This window comes from Staurois parvus, unplaced genomic scaffold, assembly GCF_062004578.1.
Source record: "Staurois parvus isolate SC_StPar_1 unplaced genomic scaffold, SC_StPar_1.0 ptg000669l, whole genome shotgun sequence".
In the NCBI taxonomy this organism is placed as follows: domain Eukaryota; kingdom Metazoa; phylum Chordata; class Amphibia; order Anura; family Ranidae; genus Staurois; species Staurois parvus.
In genome coordinates, this window is record NW_028318465.1 from 350155 (window position 1) to 376716 (window position 26562).

The window sequence follows — 26562 nt, forward strand, 5'->3', positions numbered from 1 at the left end:
CCATCTGAACCCGGAGATCTATTATTGGGGGTGCCTGCCAAAGCTTCATATAGCTCCTCAACAGTAATTGGCATCTGCAGTTCTCTCTGGTCAGTCTTCGATAAAACAGGCAAAGAGCAGGTATCTAGAAACTGCAAAAGCTCAGAATGGGTGGCTACAGTTTTAGAAGCATACAGATCGTCGTAAAAGTGATGAAAAACTCTCAGGATTTCCGCATGACTCGTGCAAATCACTCCACCAGTATTCTCAATCTTGTCTATAGTGGACACCCCTTGTTGTGACTTCGCCATAAGAGCAAGAAGGTGCCCTGTACTTTCCCCCTCCTCAAAATATTTTTGTTGCAAAAAAAATCGCTTCTTATCAGCCACTTGAGTAAGCACTGGTTCATAAAGGGCCTGGGCCTCTTTCCAGGAGTTGCAGTTACAGGGGCTTGGGTCTTGGATCATCTGAACCTCCTGCTGTTGAACATCTTACTGTACCTTTTCCTCCCACTCCCTGGATCTACGCTTAACCGCTGAAATCTCCTGGATAATCAAGCCCCTCAGGAAGGCCTTCATCGCATCCCAAAACATTCCTCGTGGGGACAGGCCTTCATTCCGCTGCAGAAAGTCTGACAACTCCCCTGGAATCAACTCGAACGCTGGAAACAGCGTCAATCAAAATGGGTTCACCTTCCACAGTGGACGAAGCGGGTATCACGCACCTGTAGCTTGACCCAGAAAGGGGCATGGTTAGACAGAGCCCTGGGTTCATACGCAGCATAAAACACATGGCAGGATAATCAAGTTCCCAAGCCCCAAATCTATGCGCTAAAGCCCATCATGAGTAGCAGAGAAACATGAATAACATTTTGCGGTCAGATACTTCATCCGCCACACATCCCAGAGGCCTAATTCCACCAATAAATTAGCAAATGGGGTAGGCAGAGAGGATAATTGTCTGCCCCTACCGCCCAAGGGCAATCTATCCAAACTAGGGAGTAAGCAATTTTTATAATCACCCAATTCTAATAGGGGAACATCAGGATAACACTTATAAACGCGGTTAACCACATTTACAAGCGTTTGGTGTTTGAAACACTGGTAAATTCTACTCCTGAACGCAAATTTGGTGCGTTAAAAAAAACGACTGTAAACTCAACTGCCTGAAAACGACTGTGTGTACATGGACACATAGGAAAACATTAAGGAGAGCTCAGGGGCTGCTGAAAAAAACGCTGAGCAGCTCCTGAATGTCAGTTTAAGAGCTGCTTTGTACATGAACCCTAATACAGAGGGTTATTTATCTTAAAGCACAACTCCAGGATCTAGCTATTATTATTATTATTATAATACAAGTATTTATATAGCGCCAATAGTTTGCACAGCGCTGTAAATTATAATGGGAGACAGTACACGAGACAGTACAGTGACAATACAATACAATACACGAGGGGTTCGAGGGCCCTGCTCCTTGGAGCTTACAACTATTGCTGTGATTACTGATCCCCTCCCTAAGTTCTCTTAAAATGCTAACATAGTTTAAATGATTGTGCCTTACTCTTCTTGTAATCCATGAGTTTCAGCCCCGGTGATGTCATATTTCCTTAGGAAAAAAGTGCTCGCTCCTGGCGCCGGGAGGAGGACTTTTAATCTCGCTCTACATCACATCCGAGCAGGGAATGTGGACTACATTCTCCATGATGCAGGAAATGAGTCAGAATGTGCAGTGAACTGGAGGGCGAAGTTGGCACTGATAGCTGTATCTGCTATACTGAGAAGCAGAGTGTACAGAAAACTGGAGGGGAGGTGGTAGGCAGAGTTGAAGCTGAGGGCTGTATTTGCTATGCACAGTAGGCGGCTCAGACCGAGAGTCTCAGACTACCGAGTCCACCCACTACAGTGAGCAAGGACGTAATTACATCTCTGCTCACTGCAAAGAACTACAGCGGGGCAGAGACAAGACCAGTGAAATACAGAGCACAGTTGCCACAGGTCTTACAAAATGGATGTCAGAAGGATTTAAACTAGGATTCAAATAATGTACCCTGGATTAGCAGACAAGCAGCATATTGCACTAAGGTAAGACAGCACCAATACCGCCAGCTAATAAATGCTCTGCCCGGAGTTCTGCTTTAGACAATGGTCCTGCAGTCTTCCTGCCCACCAGTTTCAGTTGTGTTGACTGATCTCCCAAAACCTCTCATCTTTCAGGGATCCAGTTGGTCTTGCCACCATTCCTCTGATCAACACCATAACCCACAATGACCTTTGGCCCTACATTTTACGTGATGATGTAGAGGGCCAGCCCATACTCTGGTGCTGGAAAGAAGAAAAGCTATTGCATGGCCACAGTTGCTCCCCAGACAAAACTGGCTGTCGGGGGAGTGAAAGTTAAGTGTAATTATCAGGGACATAGTTATACAAACAAGCCAATATTTGCATATGCTGGGTCTACCAACTGACACTACAATTGCACAATAAAGTTTGATTACGCCAACACATATGTTATGACACACATTGGCAATCGATACAAAAGAGATTGCAATGCAAACTGGTTTGATGCATTTTCATACATTTCAATGGAAAATGTATTGGGAGGAAAAATGCATAGGTGTGAATTGGCTCTAAAACATAGCAAAAAAAATAATAATTTTGTCATGAGCAAACATTTGGCCGGTAATGGTCAGGGGTCAGGCTCAGAAGCCAGTAGCTATTGCAGTAGAGAGACTCCCACCAACCAGCAGGATACGTATACAAGCAGGTCAGCCTGGGGAATGACACAATCTAACCTGAGGTGAGTAAGCACTAAGCGTGGTTCACCAGAGCTCCTAATGGTGGAGATGGGTTTTGCCATTTTAGTACCAGGTCGTGGTGCTTAGGATTGTCTGTACACAAGTCAAAGGTTGGTAACATATGGTCACTGGTTGGCATCAAGCACAGTCAAGGAACAAGCGAAAGGTTGGTAATGAGTGATAGTGGAGATACAGACAGTAGCAGGAGAGACAAGAGTACAATAATCTGGCAAACAGGAAGTGCAAAAGGCATGGCATAGATAGGAAGTTTATGGGAGGAGCAAGGAGTTCAAGGTTCACTAGAAACAAGGTCCAATGAATCAGACAGGCACTTCACAGGAAGAATTTGTGAGGTTCTGGTTTCATTACCAGTGCCTCAAGAAACCAGAAGTGAAAAAATGGTAATTGTAAAAGTAAAAGCAAGGCTGTATGCTGCAGTGATTTTTAGTGAAAGAGGGGTTAGGTCCACTTTAACAATGTGTTCCTCTACACAACTGAGTGGGGAACTGAAAATGAAGGTGACATTGTCAAATTAAAGTGCACTTTTTATGTATATCAGATCATGGAGATTAAACTATTTACATATCAACAAGCAGTAAATGAGCTTTAAAACAAGTCATTCTTAAACACTCTAGCTGCTTTTAAAGCCAAACTCAAATCCTGGTAAAATTCAAAGTTACCCTTGCAGTGGGGCTCAATTACTTACCTTGACTGGGCACAGGTGCATTTTAAAGGAAACTATGGCAGTCATGGCAAGTTCTGGAAGATAAAAGAAAAAAAAACTTTCCAACACAAGACTACTATATACTAGTCAAAGCCAAACTGTCCTATAAGTTTAATGACTTGCTATAAAGTTTGGTAGACACGGGAGTGGGGTTGCATCGTCCACAGTGCAGCACTGCTTGCATACATCTGTACGCTTGTTCTACATGGAAGAGTGAACAGAAGGAAGCCTTACCTGCAACCTCATTACAAACATTAAATGAGCTATACAAAACAGCATCTAGAGAAGCCAGAAGCAGAAGATCACTGTTATAGTGATCTATTGTTGACTGATTGAGTCAAATGTTACAGGAGAATTATATCACTGGAAAAACACTGGACAGTCTTAATGGACAAGTTGAGAGCTTTGTTTTAGAAGTATTTTCTACCCAGAGTTCAACTTCAAGGTTTCATTTTATGGTATTATAATGTTTTTGTGAGTAATGTTCCATGCTCTGAACTGAAAACTAATGTACTGCCTAACATACTGCATTCTTGCAAAAGTTAAGCAGACCTAAGCTCTGTCAACTTTTTTTTTTTAAATAAATGCGAGACAAGTCAGTTGTGAATGGTATCAGCACTTGCAATAGGCATTCTGCTGGGGATCTCTGCCCAAGGCCCACTTTGCCATCCATTGCAAGGTGTCTGTACAACAGTGCTTCCTGTTCATTGGCCCCACCATTGACTTAATACAATAATCAGAAGCAGACTGCATTTCCATTATGTGAACCGACTGTCAGTCCAGCGAGTCCACTATTTTCATTGGACTTCTTTAGAGACTACACTTTTCTATTTCAGTATTTAATGAATTAGAGCAAAAGAAAACAATCAGGCAGCAGTTTACAGAAAATAGATTGAATGGAGGAATAAAAACATATTTTTGTCTCCATTTTTAAACAAGCTCGTCGTGTGTTGTAATCCAGCAGTTTAATCAGTTCTGCCTAAGAAGAGTGTAGGTTTAGAGTGTCCCCCCTCTGAATTAATCAGGAAAATCTGATTACACACAGATGACACACAAAACATCATCATGTGAGAACTGCTTTCAATCCAAGCACAACGCATTGTGATAAATACAACCAGCTAGTAGCAACTCTGCTGATTACTTTAGAGCAACAGCATGAAAAAAAAAAGGGTAAGGGCCAGTGCAAACCATGCCCGCATCTAAATTGCACAGGAGCATGCTCTGCGTTGCTGTGCATTTCACTTGCGGTTCTATGCAGTGTGAGTTCAGCCCATACATTTTGAATTGCCTTTAATCGCACCACACCAAAAGTAATGCATGCATAACTTTTTAAAACGCACTGCAACCGGATTGCATGGTACAAAAGTACCATGCGATGTGGTGCGGACAAACGCCCTGCATTTGAACCCTGCGTTTGGGGTGTCAATAAAGTTTTATTGGTACCCGCTGAAGATCTTAAATGTAGTGGGATTCAGAAGCGGGGATGTATGAACTGGCCCCTACAGGATTTTCTACATTATTTAGTAATAGTATTGTTTTTTAAAATTAGTAATCTACACCACTATTATCTACAGTATATAATTTGACTTGTTGCAAAAAAAAACTGAAAAACAAAATGTAGCAAAAAATATTTTAGCCAACCATGTTGTTCATCAGCCCTAAGCAGCCATGGCATTTTGTAACAATAAGAGACATATCACAGCAGTAATCCCCTTTACATCATCCCAGGAAGGCATTGGATTAGCAGAATCAAACCCAGTGCTCATCTCAGTCTAATGGTTTACCATAAAACCAGGACGCTTTTGAGCTAGAGTAATTATAATTTTACCAGCTGTTCTGGTCTCAGACTCATCATCAGTCGTAAATAGCTCAACTGATAGAATGGCTGAATACGCATTCCTGACTGGCCATTACTAGCCAAATAATCAAAATGTCACTGTATTTCATAAATCCTGAGATAATAACATTGCATCTAGAACAAGGACATATTTACCTACAGTATATCAGTTAATTAGCAAAATTTTAAGCCCAAATAGCACAATGCTAGAATGTACCAGAATTAGATTAAATCTCCTCTCCTAGGTGAAATAGCCATCCAATAGCCATCATGTTTAGGTTCATTTAAAAAGTGATTACATGCTGGGCAATATTATACAAGTTACCAGACGGTAACCTGTAGATATTTAAAAACATTAAAGTGGAGTTCCACTCAAAAGCAGAAGATCTGCTTATTTGCCTCCTCCCCCCCTCCACTGCCATATATGGCAGCTTTTGGGGGGGAGGGGGGAACGGATACCTGTTTTTGACCGGTACCCACTCCCACTTCTGGCTCAGTTTGCCGTGGCAAAGTGATCCTGAAGTTCAGCCCCCTCCTTCCTCCCGCAGTCTCCTGAGAACCTTCACAGGTCCCAGAAGACTGCCGGACCAATGAGAATGAGCAGCACGACTTGCGCATGCGCAGTGGGCACCCGGCTGTGAAGCCGCAAGCTGTCACAGCCTGGTGCACAAAGTTGTGATAATGGTGCCGGGGAGAGAAGAGGCAGAGAAGGGATGGCGTGGGTGAGCACATCGCTGTACCCTGGGACAGGTGAGTGTGTATTAAAAGTCAGTAGCTACAGTTTTTGTTGCTGCTGACTTTTATAAAACACAAAACTGATTGGAACTCCGCTTTAGTACCTATAGAAAACTGTATCTGTGGGAGGGCAGCTACATGGTCATAAACACTCTGACATCCCATCGGCCACTCCTCAGACCTCTTGACTGACCAAATAATTTGTCAACACCCTCCTCAAGGACCAGAAAAGAGGAACACTATCCACAGTCTCCTTTTACCATCAAAACAAGGAACATCTGCAAAGGCTTGAAAGCCACTGACCCATCTTGCTCATTGATTGGACTTTGCTGAAACAGGACTTGATAAGTATTTTTCATTCTTAGACCCTTTTTGTTTTCTATTCCATTGTTGCCTTTTTTCCTCTGTAATATCCTTTTCCCTGTAAATGTTTTGTTTGTGCCATTTTTTTAACAATCATTTTTATTAAATTATATTTAAAAATTATAAAATAGTAAAAACAAAGTGAGCGCTTCCTAATAGAGCAGCTGGCACATCAAGGTAACCAAATGAAACCCAAATGCACAATGTATATCATAAAATGCAGCGCTAAATAGTCAATAATATGATCACAATGAAATCTCAATATGAATAAGTTTGTAGAAATATGGTGTGATAAGATCCAAATGAGCAAAGATCAGGATGGCAGTGCTTGGGAGAAATGGTAAAATTGCGCACTTACCAGATGCACATAGGATATGCGCATTATTGTATCCACCTCAGGATGCTTAGTATATGAGGTATGGTAGATATGTGAAGATCCTCCTTCAAGGAATGGGCAGCACAGCGGTATGTGGGTGAAGACTGTTAATCCAGAGGTCTCCTTTAGGATGGATTGGGTCTGCAACCTGCTTACAGGGATTCGCTTCCTCTGGGTACTGTGTCAATCAGCAAATATCCACTGGCTCTGAAACTTAATGGCTCCATAGAGAAGCCATAAAATAGGTGCCCATAGTGTAGTATTATCTTAGTGTTATGATCCGCCAGGTGGTGCCTCAGGCTGCCAACTGACAGACCTACTCAGAGCGTGGGGTCTAAGCCCGGGCTGTGCTTTCACCAGAGCCCCTGATGGTGGGGATGGACTTGAAACAGTCCCGGGACAGGTCACGACCTCCGAGCAGGCCCGCCAGTGGCTGAGGAGACCTTTGGGGACAGGTACCGGGAGAGCCAGATATGAAGAGGATGGCGGCCCCAGCAGGGTAGTAACGGATCGTGGGCCCGTGAGGGTAAGCGGGGTAAAGAATCGGTAGGCGAGAGTAGTCGGGTCACACGCAGGGTCAGCAGGGAAGTCAATCCGTAGAATGGTCAGGGCAATCCGGGTCAAACGCAGGAGCAGGCAGAATAGTCAGGACAATCCGGGTCAAACGCAGGAGCAGGCAGAGTAGTCAGGACAATCCGGGTCAAACGCAGGAGCAGGCAGAATAGTCAGGGTCAATCAGGGTCACAAGATAGGTGCAGGAACTCAGGATCACAGGAAGACCTTGCGGCAATCTGTGACAGTGCAGGGCATCTTTAAATAGTGCGCCCTGCACTGTCATTGGCCGGCTAGGACGCACCCCCGGCTGTCATTGGACGCCTGAGGCGCGCCCGCGGCTCCTACTGCGCATGCGCGGCGTCCTGTCAGCCGCGGCTCGCCGGGACCTAGTGCCTGTGTCCCGGCGCGATCTGCCGCCACTGCGCATGCGCGAGGGACGGAGCCGCGATCGCGGACCATGGAGCCGCGGTCCCTGACATTGCCCCCCCCAATGGGCACCCTCCGGGAGCCCCACTGATCTCTCCACCGCGGGTGAGCACGAAAAAACTCCCGGATGAGCCTGGGCGCGTGGACGTTCTGGGCGGGTTCCCATGAGTTCTCCTCAGGGCCATACCCCTTCCATTTTATCAGGAACTGTGTCTGGCCCCCCCTCCTTCGGCAACTGAGGATAGTCTCCACTTCAAATTCCTCCTGGTCACCTATAGTGACTGCCTCGGGAGGTCTGGATTCACGGTCCGGGAAGGGATCCGGTCTGGATGGCTTCAGGAGAGATACATGGAAGACAGGATGTATCTTGAAGGTCTGCGGAAGCTCGAGTTCGTAGGCCACCTCGTTAACTACTCGCTTTACCGGAAAGGGGCCGATGAACTTGGGTCCCAGCTTCCTTGAAGGACATAGCATTTTCAAGTTGGTTGTTGCTAGCCAAACCTGATCCCCTGGATGAAGCAGTAATTCTCCTCTTCTCTTTCGGTCGAATGCCCTTTTACTGTCCTCTTGGGCTTTAGCGATGGCTTCCTGAATCGTCATGTTATTGACAGAAAAGAAGTTCAAGATGTCTTGAGATGCTGGTACCGGATTCTCAGGCATCAGATCAGGGAGGAATGTGGGATGATACCCATAATTGGAAAAGAACGGGGATTGACCCGTGGCTGAGTGACTCGAGTTGTTATACGCGAATTCCGCGGAAGGCAGCAACGACAGCCAGTCGTCCTGAAGGTAGGATGTGTAGCACCGTAAGTACTGTTCCAGCGTCTGGTTTGTCCTCTCAGTTTGGCCGTTGGTCTGTGGATGGTAGGCGGATGAAAGCGACAGCTTGATTCCCAGCGATTTACATAAGGCGTTCCAGAACCTGGAGGTGAATTGGGCCCCCCGATCTGATACTATATCTTCGGGAACACCATGAAGCCTAACCACTTCCTTGATGAAGATCCGTGCCGTTTCCGGTGCTGATGGGGTCTTCTCCAGGGGCACGAAATGTGCCATCTTTGAGAAGCGGTCGACGATCACCATTATTGCAGTGTAGCCCTGGGATGGTGGAAGTTCGACCACGAAATCCATGGCTATCATTTGCCAGGCCCGCTTGGGTATGGGTAATGGACGTAACAATCCCCATGCCCTGCTCCTGGAGGGCTTGTTCCTTTGACAGGTGGAACACGTTCGGACGTACTGCTCACAATCCTTGATCATGTCTGGCCACCAGAACGAGCGCTGTAGCAGATCCAGAGTCTTCGTTACCCCGAAGTGGCCCGCCATAGGATGGTCGTGGCAGTGCCCTAGGACCAGGGTTCGCACTTCTTCTGGGACCATGATCCGGTCTTCCTTCCAAATTAGCCCACCGTGGCTCTGGAGGGGTGATTCAGACGGAACTGGTAGTCCTACAGAAGCATCAAGAAGCCGGGAGCGAAGTTCCGTTTGTAGAGCGAGGAAACTCCCAGAAGGTAAGATGGTGTCAGGTACCACAGCGTCGTCGGGGTCCTCAAACATGCGGGACAGAGCGTCTGGTTTAGTGTTCTTAGTACCGGGTCGGCACGTTATATGGAATAAGAATCGAGAGAAGAAAAGCGCCCATCTCGCTTGGCGAGGTCTCAGTCGTTTTGCCGTTCTCAAATATTCAAGGTTTTTGTGATCTGTGAATATTAGGATTGGGTGTGTGGCTCCTTCCAGTAAATACCTCCATTCTTCAAGAGCAGTTTTAATGGCCAGGAGCTCCCGATCTCCAATGTCGTAGTTACGTTCCGCTGGAGTCAACTTCCTGGAGAAGAACGCCACAGGGTGCAGAAGTTCCTTGGTACCATTCCTTTGGGACAAAACCGCCCCTACAGCATTTTCGGAGGCGTCCACTTCCAACACATATGGGAGAGAAGCATCTGGATGGCAGAGAATGGGAGCAGAGGTGAACAATTCTTTGAGCTTTTCGAAGGCTGTCTGCGCTTCAGGAGTCCACTTAAAGCGGACCCCTTGTTTCGTCAGTTGCGTGATCGGGGAGACCAGACCGGAGAAGTTCCTAATAAACTTCCTGTAAAAGTTGGAAAAACCGATGAAACGCTGTACCCCCTTTTTGTCGGCGGGTATTGGCAAATCTAAGATCGCCGTGACTTTCTGGGGATCCATCGCGACCCCCGCGGAAGAGAGAACCAGTCCCAAGAATGTGGTTTCGTGCTGTTCGAAACAGCACTTTTCTGCCTTTGCGTATAGCCCGTGTTGACGCAACCGTTCTAATACCCGTATCACGTGACCCCGATGAACCTCCAGTGAAGGGGAAAAAATTAAGATGTCATCCAAATAAACCACCACAAAAATATCAAGAAGGTCACGAAAAACATCGTTGATAAAATGCTGAAAGGTCGCCGGTGCATTACAGAGCCCGAACGGCATCACCAAGTACTCGTAGTGACCGAATCTCGTACGGAACGCCGTCTTCCACTCATCCCCCTCCCTGATACGGACAAGGTTATAGGCCCCCCGCAGGTCTAATTTAGTGAATATCGTTGCCGATCTCAATCTCTGGAGGAGCTCGGGGACTAGGGGTAAAGGATAACGATTCTTTACTGTTATTTTGTTCAGGTCACGGTAGTCTATGCAGGGCCGTAACGATTTGTCCTTCTTCTCTACGAAGAATAACCCGGCCCCGGCTGGGGATGTGGATGGACGAATAAATCCCTTCCGAAGGTTCTCATCAATGTATTCCCTCAGTACTCCTGATTCTGCTTCGGACAAGGGAAAGATACGGCCGAATGAGATTTCAGATCCGGGTAGGAGGTCTATGGGGCAGTCGTAGGAACGGTGCGGAGGGAGAACGTCAGCTCCTCGCTTACTAAAGACGTCTAAGAAGTCATGGTAGGCCGGGGGAATAACCTGGGATAGATTGGTGTCACCATCCAAGCACAGGAGGAACCGGGGAACCACGGATCCTGTGACGTGGCAGTGACTCAAACAATAGGGTGAGCAAAATTGAACTGTTCCCTTTTCCCAGTCAATCTGGGGGTTATGGGCCCTCAGCCAAGGGAGGCCCAGAATGACTGGAAAAAGGGGGGATGCGATGGCATCCAAACGGAGGAACTCCTGGTGATGGTCTGCCATTGTGGTGAAAATGGGTGGTGTCTCCTGGTCCACCACCCCTGATTTTATACGGGACCCATCTGCCAAGAAGATGTTGAACCCCCTTTCTTTGGTCTGGAGAGGGATTTTTTGCCGGTGGGCAAAAGTCAGATCGATGAAGCAACTACAGGCTCCTGAGTCAACGATTGCGGTCACTGACAATGTTCCTCCGGGGAGCTGTAAAGACACAGGAATGGCCAGGTAACTCGACTGATCATCCCTTCCTGCGGGTAGAGTAAAAGAAACGGGCGTGGACTTACTCATTTTAGCAGGACAGGAGCGCACCTGATGACCAGCTTCCCCGCAGTACAGACATAGGTTCTGTGATAGTCTCCTTTGACGTTCCTAGTGAGAACGGGCCAATCCCAGCTGCATGGGTTCCGGGTTGTCCCCTGTTTCCGTGCTTCGCGGATGGTTCCCTGGGGTTGGAGCTGTATCTCTGGAAGGAATCCATGCCACCCTTTGACCCTGACTGCTCCTTTCCAGCCGACGTTCCCTTAGTCTACGGTCAATTTGAATGGCCAACTCAATCAGTTTTTCCAGGGAGTCAGGTAGGCCTACTCGCGCTAGTTCGTCCTTGAGAGGCTCAGACAGCCCGATGCGGAACTGGTGACATAAGGCCGCATCGTTCCATCTGGTGTCGCCCATGCAACGCCTAAAATCGGACGCGTATTCTTCGGCTGTCCGGCGGCCCTGCCGCAGGGAGTATAGAGTCGCTTCTGCGGAAGCAGCTCGCTGAGGGTCGTCATACAAGACGGCCATGGCCCGAAAGAACTCGGTCACGGAGTCAAGATGGGGGTCGTGCTTCTCCATCAGACGGTGAGCCCAATCCTGGGGCTCATCCTGAAGGAGGGAGACTATAAACCCCACCTTGACGGTCTCAGTGGTGAACGTGCGGGGTTGTAAGTCAAAGTATAGGGTGCAGGCGTTCCGGAAGGCTCGGAAGCGGCTCCGGTCACCACGGAATCGTTCCGGCAGAGGAACGCGGGGTTCAGGAGCTAGGGATGTGGCAACCGCTCCGGATACCGGGTTAGCGGGAGGTCCTGCAGGTGGAGGACTCTGAGCAGGGGGAGTCAGGGGGGCTAATGACTCCATGCGGTCCTCCAGTCGGGCGCAGCGACTGTGGAAGTTCTGAAAAGCCTGGGTCAAGGTGGCCAGGTGCTGACAAATATCCTCTAGGGACGCCGGTCCACTTCCTGGCTCTGTCATGGCCGCAAGGTACTGTTATGATCCGCCAGGTGGTGCCTCAGGCTGCCAACTGACAGACCTACTCAGAGCGTGGGGTCTAAGCCCGGGCTGTGCTTTCACCAGAGCCCCTGATCGTGGGGATGGACTTGAAACAGTCCCGGGCCAGGTCACGACCTCCGAGCAGGCCCGCCAGTGGCTGAGGAGACCTTTGGGGACAGGTACCGGGAGAGCCAGATATGAAGAGGATGGCGGCCCCAGCAGGGTAGTAACGGATCGTGGGCCCGTGAGGGTAAGCGGGGTAAAGAATCGGTAGGCGAGAGTAGTCGGGTCACACGCAGGGTCAGCAGGGAAGTCAATCCGTAGAATGGTCAGGGCAATCCGGGTCAAACGCAGGAGCAGGCAGAGTAGTCAGGACAATCCGGGTCAAACGCAGGAGCAGGCAGAATAGTCAGGGTCAATCAGGGTCACAAGATAGGTGCAGGAACTCAGGATCACAGGAAGACCTTGCGGCAATCTGTGACAGTGCAGGGCATCTTTAAATAGTGCGCCCTGCACTGTCATTGGCCGGCTAGGACGCGCCCCCGGCTGTCATTGGACGCCTGAGGCGCGCCCGCGGCTCCTACTGCGCATGCGCGGCGTCCTGTCAGCCGCGGCTCGCCGGGACCTAGTGCCTGTGTCCCGGCGCGATCTGCCGCCACTGCGCATGCGCGAGGGACGGAGCCGCGATCGCGGACCATGGAGCCGCGGTCCCTGACACTTAGGTAACTTTATTCAGAATCAAAGTAAGTAGTAGTGAGTACAAGGTACACTGACCCTTTTCTAAGATGTCCGCCGGACCAATACGTGGCTCAGGCTGCGTGACATCACAGCATGTTGAGCCTCCTGAGGCCTTTCGTGCTAAAGCACGTCTTCAGAGGGGGATCAACACTGCTATGATACTGGTTGACGATTTATATAGACACAGCGCATGCACTCCGTATCGTCGCCATTACTACTGTATTGACACATTTCGCAAGGACATTGCCGCAACTCACACGCCCTCTCAACCCGTCCCCTCTCACACAGCTACCCCATCATCCCCCCTCCCCCTCGACATTACCCGCAGGGACTTCGTCGCTGCTCAAACTCCCTCCAACCCCCTTCCCCCTCACTTAGCTACCCCCTCTTCACCCCTCTCCCACGGCCTCACCACTGCTCTGACCTCCTCTCCCACCCCACCCTACATTCCTCATACTGAAGCTCCCCCAACACTCCGCACCTTTGACCTTACTACCATCGAGGAAGTCTCCAAGATCCTCTCTGATGCCCGCCTCACCACCTGCCCCCTCGACCCTATCCCCTCACAATTCCTACGACCTCCCTCCCCCTCCATCCTACGCTCCCTCACCCACATCTTTAATCTCTCCCTCTCCTCCGGCACTTTCCCCTCCCCACTGAAGCATGCACACATCACCCCCATACTTAAAAAGCCCTCCCTGGACCCCAATGACCCGAACAACCTCAGACCCATCTCCCTGCTCCCACTTACATCTAAACTCCTCGAGCGCCTCGTCTACACCCGCCTATGCTCTCACCTCAACGACAACAACCTCCTCGATCCCCTACAGTCTGGCTTCCGCCCCCTACACTCCACCGAAACCGCCTTACTCAAACTCTCCAACGACCTTCTAACCGCCAAAGCTAATGGCCACTATTCAGTGCTCCTACTCCTTGACCTCTCTGCGGCCTTCGACACAGTTGACCACCCCCTCCTCCTCAAAATACTACACTCCCTCGGCCTCAGAGATTCTGCTCTCTCCTGGCTCTCATCCTACCTGTCACAACGCTCTTTCAGCGTTACCTATAATGCTACCACCTCCCCCTCACTCCCCCTCTCTGTTGGGGTCCCTCAAGGCTCTGTCCTTGGGCCCCTTCTCTTCTCCATCTACACCTCCTCCCTTGGCCAACTCATACACTCTCACTACCACCTCTATGCCGACGACACACAAATCTATCTCTCAACCCCCCACCTCACCCCCTCGGTCTCTGCCCAAATCACACACCTACTGAGCGACATATCAGAATGGATGTCGCTCCACTTCCTTAAACTGAATCTCTCCAAAACCGAGCTCCTTGTCTTCCCCCCAGCCCGAACCCCACCCCCCATTGACTTCTACATCACATCCAACAACGCCAATATCAAACCCGCTCTGCAGGCCAGAGTACTTGGTGTCATTCTGGACTCCAACCTATCCTTCCAGCCCCAAGTCCAATCTTTAACAAACTCGTGCAGACTCCACCTCCGCAACATCGCCAAAATCCGCACGTTCCTAACCCCAGAAACCACTAAACAGCTCATCCACTCCCTCATCATATCACGACTCGACTACTGCAACTCCCTCCTCACTGGCCTGCCTCGCCGCTGGCTATCCCCGCTTCAGTCGATCCTGAATACGGCTGCCAGACTCACTCACCTTTCCAAACGCTCCGTTTCCGCCACCCCCCTCTGCCAATCCCTCCACTGGCTTCCGATTGCGCAACGGATCAAATTTAAAATCCTAACACTGACGTACAAAGCTGTCCACCATACTGACCCGAACTACATCACTGACCTAATATCCAAGTACCGCCCAGCACGCACACTCCGCTCCTCACAAGACCTCCTTCTCTCTAGCTCCCTGGTCTCCTCCTCCCATGCCCGCCTCCAGGACTTCTCCAGGGTGTCACCCATCCTCTGGAACTCCCTGCCCCAACCCATCAGATTATCACCTACTCTCCTCTCCTTTAGGCGCACCCTGAAAACCCATCTCTTCAGGGAAGCCTACCTCACCCCCTGCTAACTTGCTGACCTCCTCCACTCTTCCTACCACTCCATCCCCCACAGCTATCTCCTCCTGTACCACTATCCCATCCCTTCTAGATTGTAAGCTCGAAAGAGCAGGGCCCTCGATCCCCTCATGTTTTGCATTGTATTGGTATTGTTCTGTCACATGTTCTGTCCCCCTTTGTAATGTACAGCGCTGAGTGAACTATTGGCGCTTTATAAAGACTGTATAATAATAATAATAATAATATTTCAGGCATATATTATGTTTTATGGTTCTTAGCGCTCATTTTGACATGGATCTTTTTTATACCCTTAATTATATATTTTATAGATTTTATCAGTTTATGCACCGGTTTTATATAGATTGTGTATTTTTACACCATCTATTTATAATTCCCCAGATTTTATTTCTATTCAATTTTTCATCAGTATATTATAGAGGGAATTATATGGTCTATCTCCTATTAGACTTAATTATACTATTTTAAAGGACTGACACTCTTGTCCCATGGGATTATACCTCCCTAGTGTCACTCCTGTGAGAATGATGAGAACACGGCTTACCCGCTTTTCACAAGCTCCTTTCCGTGTTTTGAGGTTTTGTTTTGTTTTTTTCCCCCATATGTTTACCCTCTAAACAGGGGCATTTGTATAATTGGGCACCACTACCTGCTTGACTTGTATACACCGGTTTTTACCTCATATTACCGTCCAGCACAGCATAACAGCTGTGACTGTGATTATGATCCACAACAAAATGGTGTGGACCTGACCGCACATGCACGCTACATATGCCCTTTGGAAAAATGGCAGCGATACGGCACGAATGCGCTGTGTCTATATAAATCGTCAACCAGTATCATAGCAGTGTTGTTCCCCCTCTGAAGATGTGCTTTAGCACGAAAGACCTCAGGAGGCTCAACACACTGTGACATCACGCCACTGGAGCCATGTGTTGGTCCGGCAGCCATCTTAGAAAAAGGTCAGTATACCTTGTACTCACTACTACTTACTTTGATTCTGAATAAAGTTACCTAAGATAATACTACACTATGGGCACCTTTTTTATGGCTTCTCTATGGAGCCATTAAGTTTCAGAGCCAGTGGATATTTGCTGATTGACACAGTACCCAGAGGAAGGGAATCCCTGTAAGCAGGTTGCAGACCCAATCCATCCTAAAGGAGACCTCTGGATTAACAGTCTTCACCCACATACCGCTGTGCTGCCCATTCCTTGAAGGAGGATCTTCACATATCTACCATACCTCATATCCTAAGCATCCTGAGGTGGATACATTAATGCGCATATCCTATGCGCATCTGGTAAGTGCGCAATTTTACCATTTCTCCCAAGCACTACCATCCTGATTTTTGCTCATTAGGATCTTATCACACCATATTTCTACAGACTTATTCATATTGAGATTTCATTGTGATCATATTATTGACTATTTAGCGCTGCACTTTATGATATACACTATATTTAAAAATTGGTACTATTGTCTCTAATGCACTAACACAGAACTTAAAGAATCCCTGTCTCTTTAAAGAGCACTACAATATGGTAAATCTCTGTATATACCTGTCTGTGGTGATAGTGGGGGTTATTTACTAAAAGTGGAGCATGCAACATCTGGTACAGCTCTGCACAGAAACCAATCAGCTTCCAGATTTTATTGCCAAAGCTTAGTTGAAAAAGCTTTAGTTAGAAGGTAACCGGCTACTATGCACAGCTGCACCATATTCTGAGTGCACCTGTTTTGGTAAATCTACCCCAGATACAGACCTTTATTTTTAAGTCATTATTGCAATTACTAATATTTTGAATGTATAATATTTTACAATAAAAATATCTGGTGGCAGAGTTGAGCATGGTTAACCAAACTCAGTGACATTCTTTCTCAGTCCATTAGCACTTGGATTGTGGTCCCGCAAGCTGCAAAATATTTGTGCAGGGTGTGGCATTGCCGTGGTGTACGTTTGACCAGCCATTTGGTGAAGGTGGCAGTGGTCTGATGCTTCTCTTGTCACACGGGGAACAACCGATGAGGAGGTGAGCCAGAGCTGCATTTTTGGGGGGGGTTTGCTGCTTTAAGATACTTTTCAAAGTCCAGTATTGGTATAAGTAAATACAGATCTTAATTACAGAACTATACCCTTACATTCTGATTATTTTTATTACAGCTGTGCCCAAATATGATAAACCAAAGTGTGTTTTTGACTATAACATTTTCACTGTAGGTATAAATGAATATTATTATTATACAGTATTTATATAGCACTAAAAAGTTTGCTCAGCGCTGTACATTATAGTGGGGGACAGTACATGAGACAATACAGTAACAAAACAGAACACGAGGGATTCAAGGGCCCTGCTCTTTCGAGCTTACAATCTAGGAGAATATATAAAATAAATCTAGTCTCATATTTCATGTCTTCCACAGGTATAGGGAACTCTTTCTAAATGCATCAGCATAGAACGCAGCTGACACATTCAGTCCATTAATTGTATTGCAACTATTAGTTTCAAACAGTCCGAATTAAAAATAGTACTATATGTAGTTCCATAGAGAATACTCTGCTTGCTGTTTTCCTGCAAGGACTTTTTCTTTAAATCCAGAGATCAGATAGAATAGTCTTCCATGTTATAGTATGCCAAATCATTTTTTTCCACAGAAAAGCTTTTAGAAATGTTGTTTGCAAATATGGAACAATAAATATTTCACAGAAATTTTTCTCATAGCAAATTTTACTTCTGTGTTTCGCAAGCTGTAAATCATAGGATTTAGCATGGGAATCACTACTGCATAAAACACAGAGATTATTTTATCATTGTTTAGTAAATGGTCTGATGTAGGCCTCAGGTATGTGAACATTACAGTTCCATAAAAGATACAGACACACATCAAGTGAGATGCACAGGTAGAGAATGCTTTACTTCTGCCCCTTGCAGATGAAATTCCTAAAATGGTCACTAGTATATTGACATAGGAGTACAAAATGGTTGGTAGGCAAATGATAAAAGCAATTCCAGCAAAGATGAATATCACCACCTCATTGATAAATGTATCGGAACATGACAACTTAATGAGTGGTAGGATATCACAGTAGAAATGGTCAATGATGTTGGATGCACAATAAGACAGTCTGAAAGTACAGCATGTCTGTATAAGTGAATTTAAAAATCCTGAAAAATAGGCCATAGTCACCAGTAGGTTGCATACAGTTTGAGACATAACGGTCACATAGAGCAAAGGATTGCATATAGCCACAACCCTATCATATGCCATTACCGCCAACAGATAACTCTCTGTGGTAGCGCAACCTCCATACAAAAAGAGCTGTGTAGCACAACCGCTAAATGTTATAGATTTGATTCTTCTATTAAAATTTACCAGGGTGTTTGGGGTTACTACGGAAGTATAAATCAGATCAATAATTGACAAATGGCGGACAAAAAAATACATTGGAGTGTGAAGGTCATGGTCCAGGAGGATAGCTACAAAAATCCCTGCATTTCCCAAAATAGATACAATGTAGATCACTAGCAATAACAGGAACAAAGGAATTCTCAGATCTGGATTATCAGTCATTCCTGTGAGAATAAACCCAGCTATGGCTGCTGGGACACTGTAATTAAACATTTCTCTTATGGGCTAAAAGAAAACTAGATTTAGCAAATATTTTTTTCTTTATGATAATACTGTTTCTTATAGCATATAAATATGCACCATATATTCTATGTAAAATGTTTAATTTAAATGGACTGGATTGATCTGAAAGTTTAATACAAATGGCAATATATTCTAGAAAAATGAAGTGAAACAGTATGACTGACGTAAAGCTCCAAACATCAGGCGAGCTCAAAATGTAAAGTTATTGGGTTTATATAAGAGATGCTCTGATGGCCACATTCTCAGCTCTCCAGCATTCTTTAAACAATCTCTAGTCAACAGTGTGGCAGGAATCCAAGTAGAGAGAGTGCAGGCATTGGATGTTATTAAAGGTCAGAAACTGATCAACCACTTAGCCTGGGGCACTTTAATATGCAAATTTCAATCAAATCCTGTGGTCAGTAGCTGAAAACAACTAAAACACTGGCACTGTCAGGAAAGTGTCCCCCATTTAGAGATCCATCATTGGTAACGTGGGGTAGAAAAAGTGAAAAGGTTATAAGGAACTATGAGGATCTATTGCAGACAATAAAGAAAGATAAACAAACTACTAGTATTTGGGTAGCAAGACAGATCCCTAATCATAGCTTTTCTGATCCAATTATTTCAGTTTCAAGTAACAATGCTGGATGAAAGGTCATAGATAAATTAGTCAAGTTTTCAACTGTGTAACAATGTTCTTTCTATTCATAGCTGATCAGATGCTCAGGGGCTGATTTCTGAAAAGAGGAAATGGGAAGGAAAAAAATGTTAGATTGATTGGCCTTTCACCTATTACTGCAAGAATTAAACTAAGAACCTGAGTGGCTGCAGCATCCCATTTTCCATTCCTGCATGAATAATACACATACTGATTCACTCAGGGCAATAACTTTTGGAATTGCAATTAAATATCTCATATTTTATAATTATTGATCAAATATGTTCCTACGTACAGACATCTCAAAGTAAATCTGTCATGATAGAAATGTGGAGACAGATATTGTTGACCTTTCTCTGAATTTGCTAATTGCTTGACTGTTATGCTAACCCCCGTCTTTAATAATTTCTTACTTATTTAGAACAAGAATGCAGTTCAGGAAATTTAAAGAAAAGTCAGAAGTTTTTATCTACATAATTGTTTTCGTTTAAGGGGTGATTTGTTGAAAATTATATTATATTATTATAGCAGGTGATATGTAATGTGCAATAAACAAGTAATAATAATAACACAAAGCAAATATAAAAATCTAGACGTGGAAAGTAAATATCTGCTTAGGGGTACTAGAAGCTTGATTTAAAAGAGAAATAGTTTTCAGCCCTAAATGTTCCCTAAACTTCTCTTTTTAATAGAAACATAAATATATTACCTATCTGGGAACTGCTATATCGCCCCACCTTTCTGATTTATATTCCCTCAACTACGATCCTTTACTTATTAAGTTACACTACGAACTGGATTCCTGGCATTCCCTAAATGTCCTTTGATTTGTCAGATTCAAAACTTTAAAAATGGATGTCCTCCCCAACTATGCTATTTTTTATAAACCTTACTTATTGCTCTCCCTTCTGTTTTGTTCGGTACGTTACGTTCACTTATCAACTAGTTTATTTGTCGAAACAAATTTTCTAGACTTAGATTTAGTGTAATCCTAAAACCTCAAGTGCTGCAGGCCTTCCAGACATTGAGATACTGTGGCACGTTTGACTCAATGGTTCTCTCACCAGAACCCTAAGGGTTGGACTGTTTTAGAATGAGACCTGTCCACCTTAGGTCTGTGTGCCTTGTTGTGGGGATTTGCTCATTCTTTTGTGTCTTTTTCAAGCCTCTCTTGTTTACTTCAGCAACCTTGCAAGTATGGTACAAATTAAGGCATTAACATTTGCTTTCATCAAAACCTAGCCCTCTTATGTTTTTGTTTGGCAACATAGACTTTTGCTGGGAGGCTTATTTTCATTTGGCAGCTCTTTGTGACCAAAAGCAGGGCATCTTTATCATCTTTCCTTGGGTCTACCTTTTCTCTCACCATTCTCTCCTCCTACTCTGGTAGAATTGCTCTCACAGCACTAAATTTTCACCTTCTGTAAACAACACCAATCTTCTGGCTTGACCCAGTGCCCTCTTACAGACTTTAAAAAACTGTGCTCTCTCTCTGAAAAGACTAAACACATGCTGTCCACTATTCACAAGATACTACAGCAAATACATGCCAATCACCCTCTTTTCTTTATAAGAGCATGGAACAGGGATTTGGGGCGTGAGGTTACACCTGAAGAATGAATCTTTTATTCTCACACATAAATCATCGTTATACATTAAGGTAAAAAAACATCTGGGTGCTGCTCCCCCCCCCAGGTTCCCCTTATACTTACCTGAGCCCCATCTCAATCCAGTGATGTGCATGAGAGCAGCAGCTCTCCCGCATCTCTCTCTCCTCATTGGCTCACACAGCAGCCAATGAGAGAGTGGAGGGCGAGTGTGTGTGATTGGACAATGTCCATTCACAGGAGCATGGCTCAGGAGCAAGCCTGCTCGAGTGCCCCATAGCAAGAGGCTTACTATTGGGGCACTCGACAAGGTGGAGAAGCCAGGATCACCAGCGGGGGAGCCAAAAAGAAGAGGATCAGGGCTGCATAGGATCAGAAGGTAAGTATAATTTTTTTTTTATTACAAACTTTAGAATCACTTTAATATCTCCTTCTCCTAACATTGCTTTACCATCCATTTTACCTCTCTCCATTGTTTCAACTATGAGAGTGCTCAATTTACTAAATAATGTGTACACTTTAACACACTAGTAACGAGATTTCTAGGTGGTAATGGAAATACTGGTTTGTTTACATGGTTCAAGTTATTGTTTCTTACATTGCTCTGCACTCATTCTTTTTATTGAGATAAATATTTTTTTATGGACCTTGAATTCTCAGTCCTTTCTTATGTTGTTTTGTACTGTACCTGTTGTACAACCTTTCATAAAATGACAATAAAATATATTCAACACTAAAAGAGAAATACTTTTCTGTATTTTTTAGGTCTGCACTTGGAAATAAAATCCATCTGAGACTTCATTCCAGAAAGTAAAATATCTTTTACAAACACTCACATTTGCACAACAATGTCCAGAAAAGCAAAAAACTGTAATGTAACAGGATCATGGCAGATTACCAACAAGACTATACCTAATAATCTGGAATGTGGAGGCAGAGTTCAGACATCAGTGTTATGGGCAGAAATAGGGACAAAACAAAATAGGAAGTACATGGGGACCTAACCCTTCACTGGCCAGTGGTTCCTTAGCAGTGGGGCCCAAGGTCCTGTTTGGTGTACTCACCCTTTCCCTTTAGGTAAGACTACTTGTAATCTTACAAGGCTTAGTAAAACATTTCCAACAAATGGCTAGAGACCTCTCACAAGGCCAACTGGGTGCCCTAAGTCTCCCGATAGTCCTGCGTTGACCGTCAAAAGGGTCCTCACTCTTGAGCCAGCTATTTGAGGAAGCCATCTCAGCAACACTATTGCTCCTCCCTTTGATCAGTAAGTTTGGAGCCACAGAACTACACAACATTTACTTGAACCACACATCTGTTGATGTTCAGGTGGGCATGCTTTGTAGTCTTATGTAACACCATGTATCACTAACATTTACTGGATACACCTGCAGAAAACTCTAGACCAGTGTTTGATAAGCCCCAAGAGCTGGAGCTGCAATGTATGCACATAGTGTTCAATGCCCTTCCAATGCATAGACACAGATCCAGGAATTGTCCCTATTTTTATACTAACCACTTTAAAAAGTGTCTGCATTATATCACCGTCTATTGGAATATGTCACCACATATGACTGATCATATGCATTGCAGGCACTAAATGATGACAGGTGATATAGCCCTACATACACACACACACACACACAATATATAAATATATTTACTCGCATGGTGACATAGCAAGGAGAAAAATGTGGCTACACCCTAAAAATATCCCACACCAGCTGTGGCTGGTATTTTATTGCCAGAAAGGTGGCAACCCTGCTGTGTCTCCATTTGGTAGATTTCCTCTCACTTCCTGATACAGCAGGAAGTGGGGTGAAATATTTTGCAGTAGGGACACAGATTGTATCAACACCTCTTTCACTTATCACCTGGCTTCCAGATCCACAAATGGCTCATAGACCATGATTCTGATTTTATTTGCTGCATACTTGTTTCAGGTCAATGTCTGTAAATAATAGGGTCAATGGGCCAGCGAGTCAACCAAGCAACTAGCATTTCCAGGAGTAAGTCAATAATGACAGCTAAGTATTTCTATATGCATAGGTTTCCTCTAACAGGTCTATAGAACTTGTCTCTTAGTTGCATAGTATAATGGGCCTTATACATGAAAGTGTTAGAGAATTGTCCCAAATAGTGTGCCTTGACCCACAGAAACCATTAAGGCTCCACATTTAACTCTTCAGTTTCCATTAAATTTGGGAAGCTGATTGGTCTCTATGAGGCAAAATCGTGCATCTGTTTTTCTCCCCTTACAATTTGATATATATGACCAGGTTTATAAACATGACACTAAGATGATATAAGTAGCTCCCTTTTTAAGTCTTTAATCTGCAGTAGTAAGCTTCTAGCGCCTAGGCTGATTCCATTCTAGAAAAATTTAAAAGAAAGGAACTACAAAAAAAACTGCAATATTGGGTTTAGAGACATTGTGCTTCAACAGCTGCCCGAAATTTTTTTCAGATATGATGACACGTTTCAGAAAAATCTATCATTCCCGGTTATGCATAATTTTCAACCCTTACAAATTTGTAGAGAAAAAGAATTCCAATATTTTCTCCCTTTCTGTTGACATTGATAATTGCATTTTCTAAGAAGATGCTAACTTTTTTAGGTAATAGATTTCCCAATACACTTTAGGTTTTCTGATTCTCTTGAAATAAACACTTATTTACAAAAAGAAGAAAAAAATCCTCAATAAAGGAAATTCTTAATGAACTTGCCTGATGTGCGTGCTTTAATGAATAATACAGTTAGTGTAGATGGAAATGAATGTGGACAGATGAAATGTTTCTTTTTCCCTACAAAAGCTTATTCATTACAAGTCTAAGAATAGAGCATGTTTATATAATTGCAGATCATCCACTGATGACCCTCGTGGGAGGCCCTTCTCGGATTTGTCATGTGAAATAATTAAATGTGAACTGATTGTTCCCCAGTGATTAAACACACCAGATATTCTGATGAATCTGTTTACAACCATAGCATTAAAGAAAAGCTCCTGTGTCTAAATTTGGTGCCTTGGCTACTTTAAGAAGTATTTTTGTTCAAATTGTAAAATCATATATTGATTTCCAAAATCTTCATGAGTTATTTCTAGCCAACTTCTTTTAATCTGAACAATCTTGAAGTTTGTAAACTTACTTTGTGAAGATCTCTACAAATTTACTTCCTTGAATTCTGTTACACTCACTATGCCCTGTGAGTAGGCACTGATGTGTCATTTCTTTCACAGAGCCTGCCTTTTGAATCACAGAGGTGCTGAGAAGAGGAGTTTCAGGAGGCGAAGTCAGTACAGGAATCACTGCTTATAGGCAGCAACGTACCATGGGATATGTAGTCCTTATAAATTGAAAGTAAACAGTAGAGGAGAAGCTGCAAAGCATTCAGGGAATCCAAGAAATTGTGGAAAAAGAGGGCCAGCAGACAGAGAGCACTCACAATATGAAAGGAGATAAGTAAGCTTATTTTGGATTGTCCAAAATTATTATTATATATTGTTTGTATTGGTATTAAAATGCTGTACCCATAGAAATCTTTTAACCCTTTCACTGCCACCAAAGCTTGCCATACATCCGCAGCAACAGGGGGTTTTGCACACCGTTGCTGCTATAGCAGCTAGGAAAATTTGCAAACCTGACAAGCCAATTGTCAGCTGTAAGCAGGGGCGGACTGACCATTTGGAAGCCGGGGGTCAGTAGGGGGCCCCATGAAATGCCCCTGGTACCTTTTTCATAGGCTTTTTTGAGTTTGGGCAAGGACACAGGGGCCCCATGATCCCCTATTGCCCGGGGGCCTCATGAGTTGTCAGTCCGCCCCTGGAGGTAAGTTATACACAAGGACGGATTTCCAAATAGACACTGTAGGCATGTGTTTCACAGGCGCATTTCCAGAGGGATGCCCGCCTGTATGGGTTTTTTTGATCTCTCTATATACAGAATGATCTTGATAAAACAGAGCACAGGCTGTAGAATGGGGATATCACAATTCTCAGACAAGGATCAGTCTGTAGAAGATTCCTCTATATACACACAGAGGATGCGGTCCGCGGGAAGAGGACAGTAGATCAGCGGTATGTAATGAAGTGGGATCTTCTCTGGTAATGGGACCTGGGATGTCCCAGTTCCTGGTCTCTATGCATGGGGTGCAGGAAGCAGATCCATCGCAGTGCAGGTCGGTTCAGTGTATTAGGGACTTACATCTGTGTTAGGGGGTATCCGGTGCTTACAGCCCTACACCCCAAGGACTGGGTTCCTCTGCATTTAGTACTGGATCCCTGCCACATACCGCCCAATAATCCCTCCAAGACAGTGGCAATGAACCATTCACATCCCCCACACACTGCCTGATATTCTCCAAGGACCGGGCCAAAATGGGACTGGTGGGGTGTCCAGTCTGAGCTGTGTGCAATCTCCTCCTCCCCACTAGTTCTAGCCGGCTCCTCTCCCTACACATGGGCCAGATGGAGCAGGGAGCTGCAGAGGAGGCAGGATGGGATTGGGGATGGATGGAGCTGGGATGGGATCGGGGACAGGGAAGTAGACATTTTTTTTTCTGGGGGGTTCAGCTTGCAGCTGAGCTGCATTTTTAATGCTCCCCCCACCAACTTCTCTCCTTTGAGCTCTAAAGGCAGCTGACGGGGGCAACAGCTATAAATGCTTTTGCACTCAGTGGGCAGGCAATAGCACCCGTCAAATGTGTCACAATGTTTCACAATGTGGTTGTGGTGCAGGTTTTTAGGGGTTAAACAGGCGGTGAAGAGGCAACATTAACCACTTCTTGCTCGGCCTATAGTCAAATGATGGCTGGGCGAGACATTCACCGCTTTGGGTGGACGTCATATGACCAGGCACAGTGGATGACTGATCAGTGTACCGGCCGCTGCCGATACCATGTGATCGCTGTGACCAATCACAGCAAATCCCATGACAATTATACACAATGGATGGCATGAATGAATGCCATCCATTGTGTACTATCTTGTCGATATCTGTAATTGGTAACAGCAATCACATGGTACAGACAGTGCCAATCACAACTAGCCACAATAGTAAACATTGAATGAATCAATTTCATTCAGTAAAAATGGTTTCCTATAACCGTGATATTCACTGGTATAAGCAATTGTGTATAAAAAGAAAAAATCCTGACCACTTCCCCAGAGTAGTACAATGTCATTATGGTAACATTATATTGCTCTGGCCACAGTGTGTTAAAAAAAATTCACAGCCTTTGCTCAATACTTTGTTGAATCACCTTTAGCACCAATTGCAGTCTCAAGTCGTTTTGAGTGTGATGCTACAAGCTTGGCACGCCAATTTTTGGGCAATTTCCTCCATTCTTCTTTGCAATACCTCTCAAGCTCCATCAGGTTGGATGGGGAGCGTTCGTGCAAAGCCATTTTAAGATCTCTCCAGAGATGTTCAATCGGGTTCAAGTCTGAGCACTAGGTTATTGTTTGTAGAATGTTGAGGAAAAAAATGAATTTAACCTCCCTAGTAGTCTGATTATGTCAATATTTCTGTGCTCAAAGCGGTCCATTTTTTTGCATGGAAATATGTCATTTTTTTATAGTAGGCCTGTAATTTTTAGGAATAACTCACTGAAATCTGTCCGAACAAGAGTCTAGTAAACATCCCGGGTATGATAAAATTTGAAACACGAAATCATAAATTATAATTTAA

General features: G+C 44.9%; 1 protein-coding gene and 1 long non-coding RNA gene across 2 annotated transcripts in view; one reads left to right on the forward strand and one right to left on the reverse strand.

Moving 5' to 3' along the window:
• Positions 1-24329, forward strand: part of LOC149447795 (uncharacterized) — a 72002-nt gene extending 47673 nt beyond the window's left edge. The window contains exon 3 of the long non-coding RNA XR_016305821.1: positions 24114-24329. This is a non-coding gene — a long non-coding RNA (uncharacterized LOC149447795). The remainder of the gene's footprint in view (positions 1-24113) is intronic.
• Positions 471-18598, reverse strand: LOC149447797 (olfactory receptor 5AP2-like). Its single transcript, XM_089652050.1, has 3 exons — positions 17696-18598; positions 10033-10093; positions 471-640 (listed from the first exon to the last, which is right to left on the reverse strand). The coding sequence occupies exons 1-3, from the start codon at positions 18596-18598 to the stop codon at positions 471-473; spliced, it is 1134 nt and encodes a 377-aa protein (XP_089508176.1).
• Positions 24330-26562: the final 2233 nt, after the last annotated feature.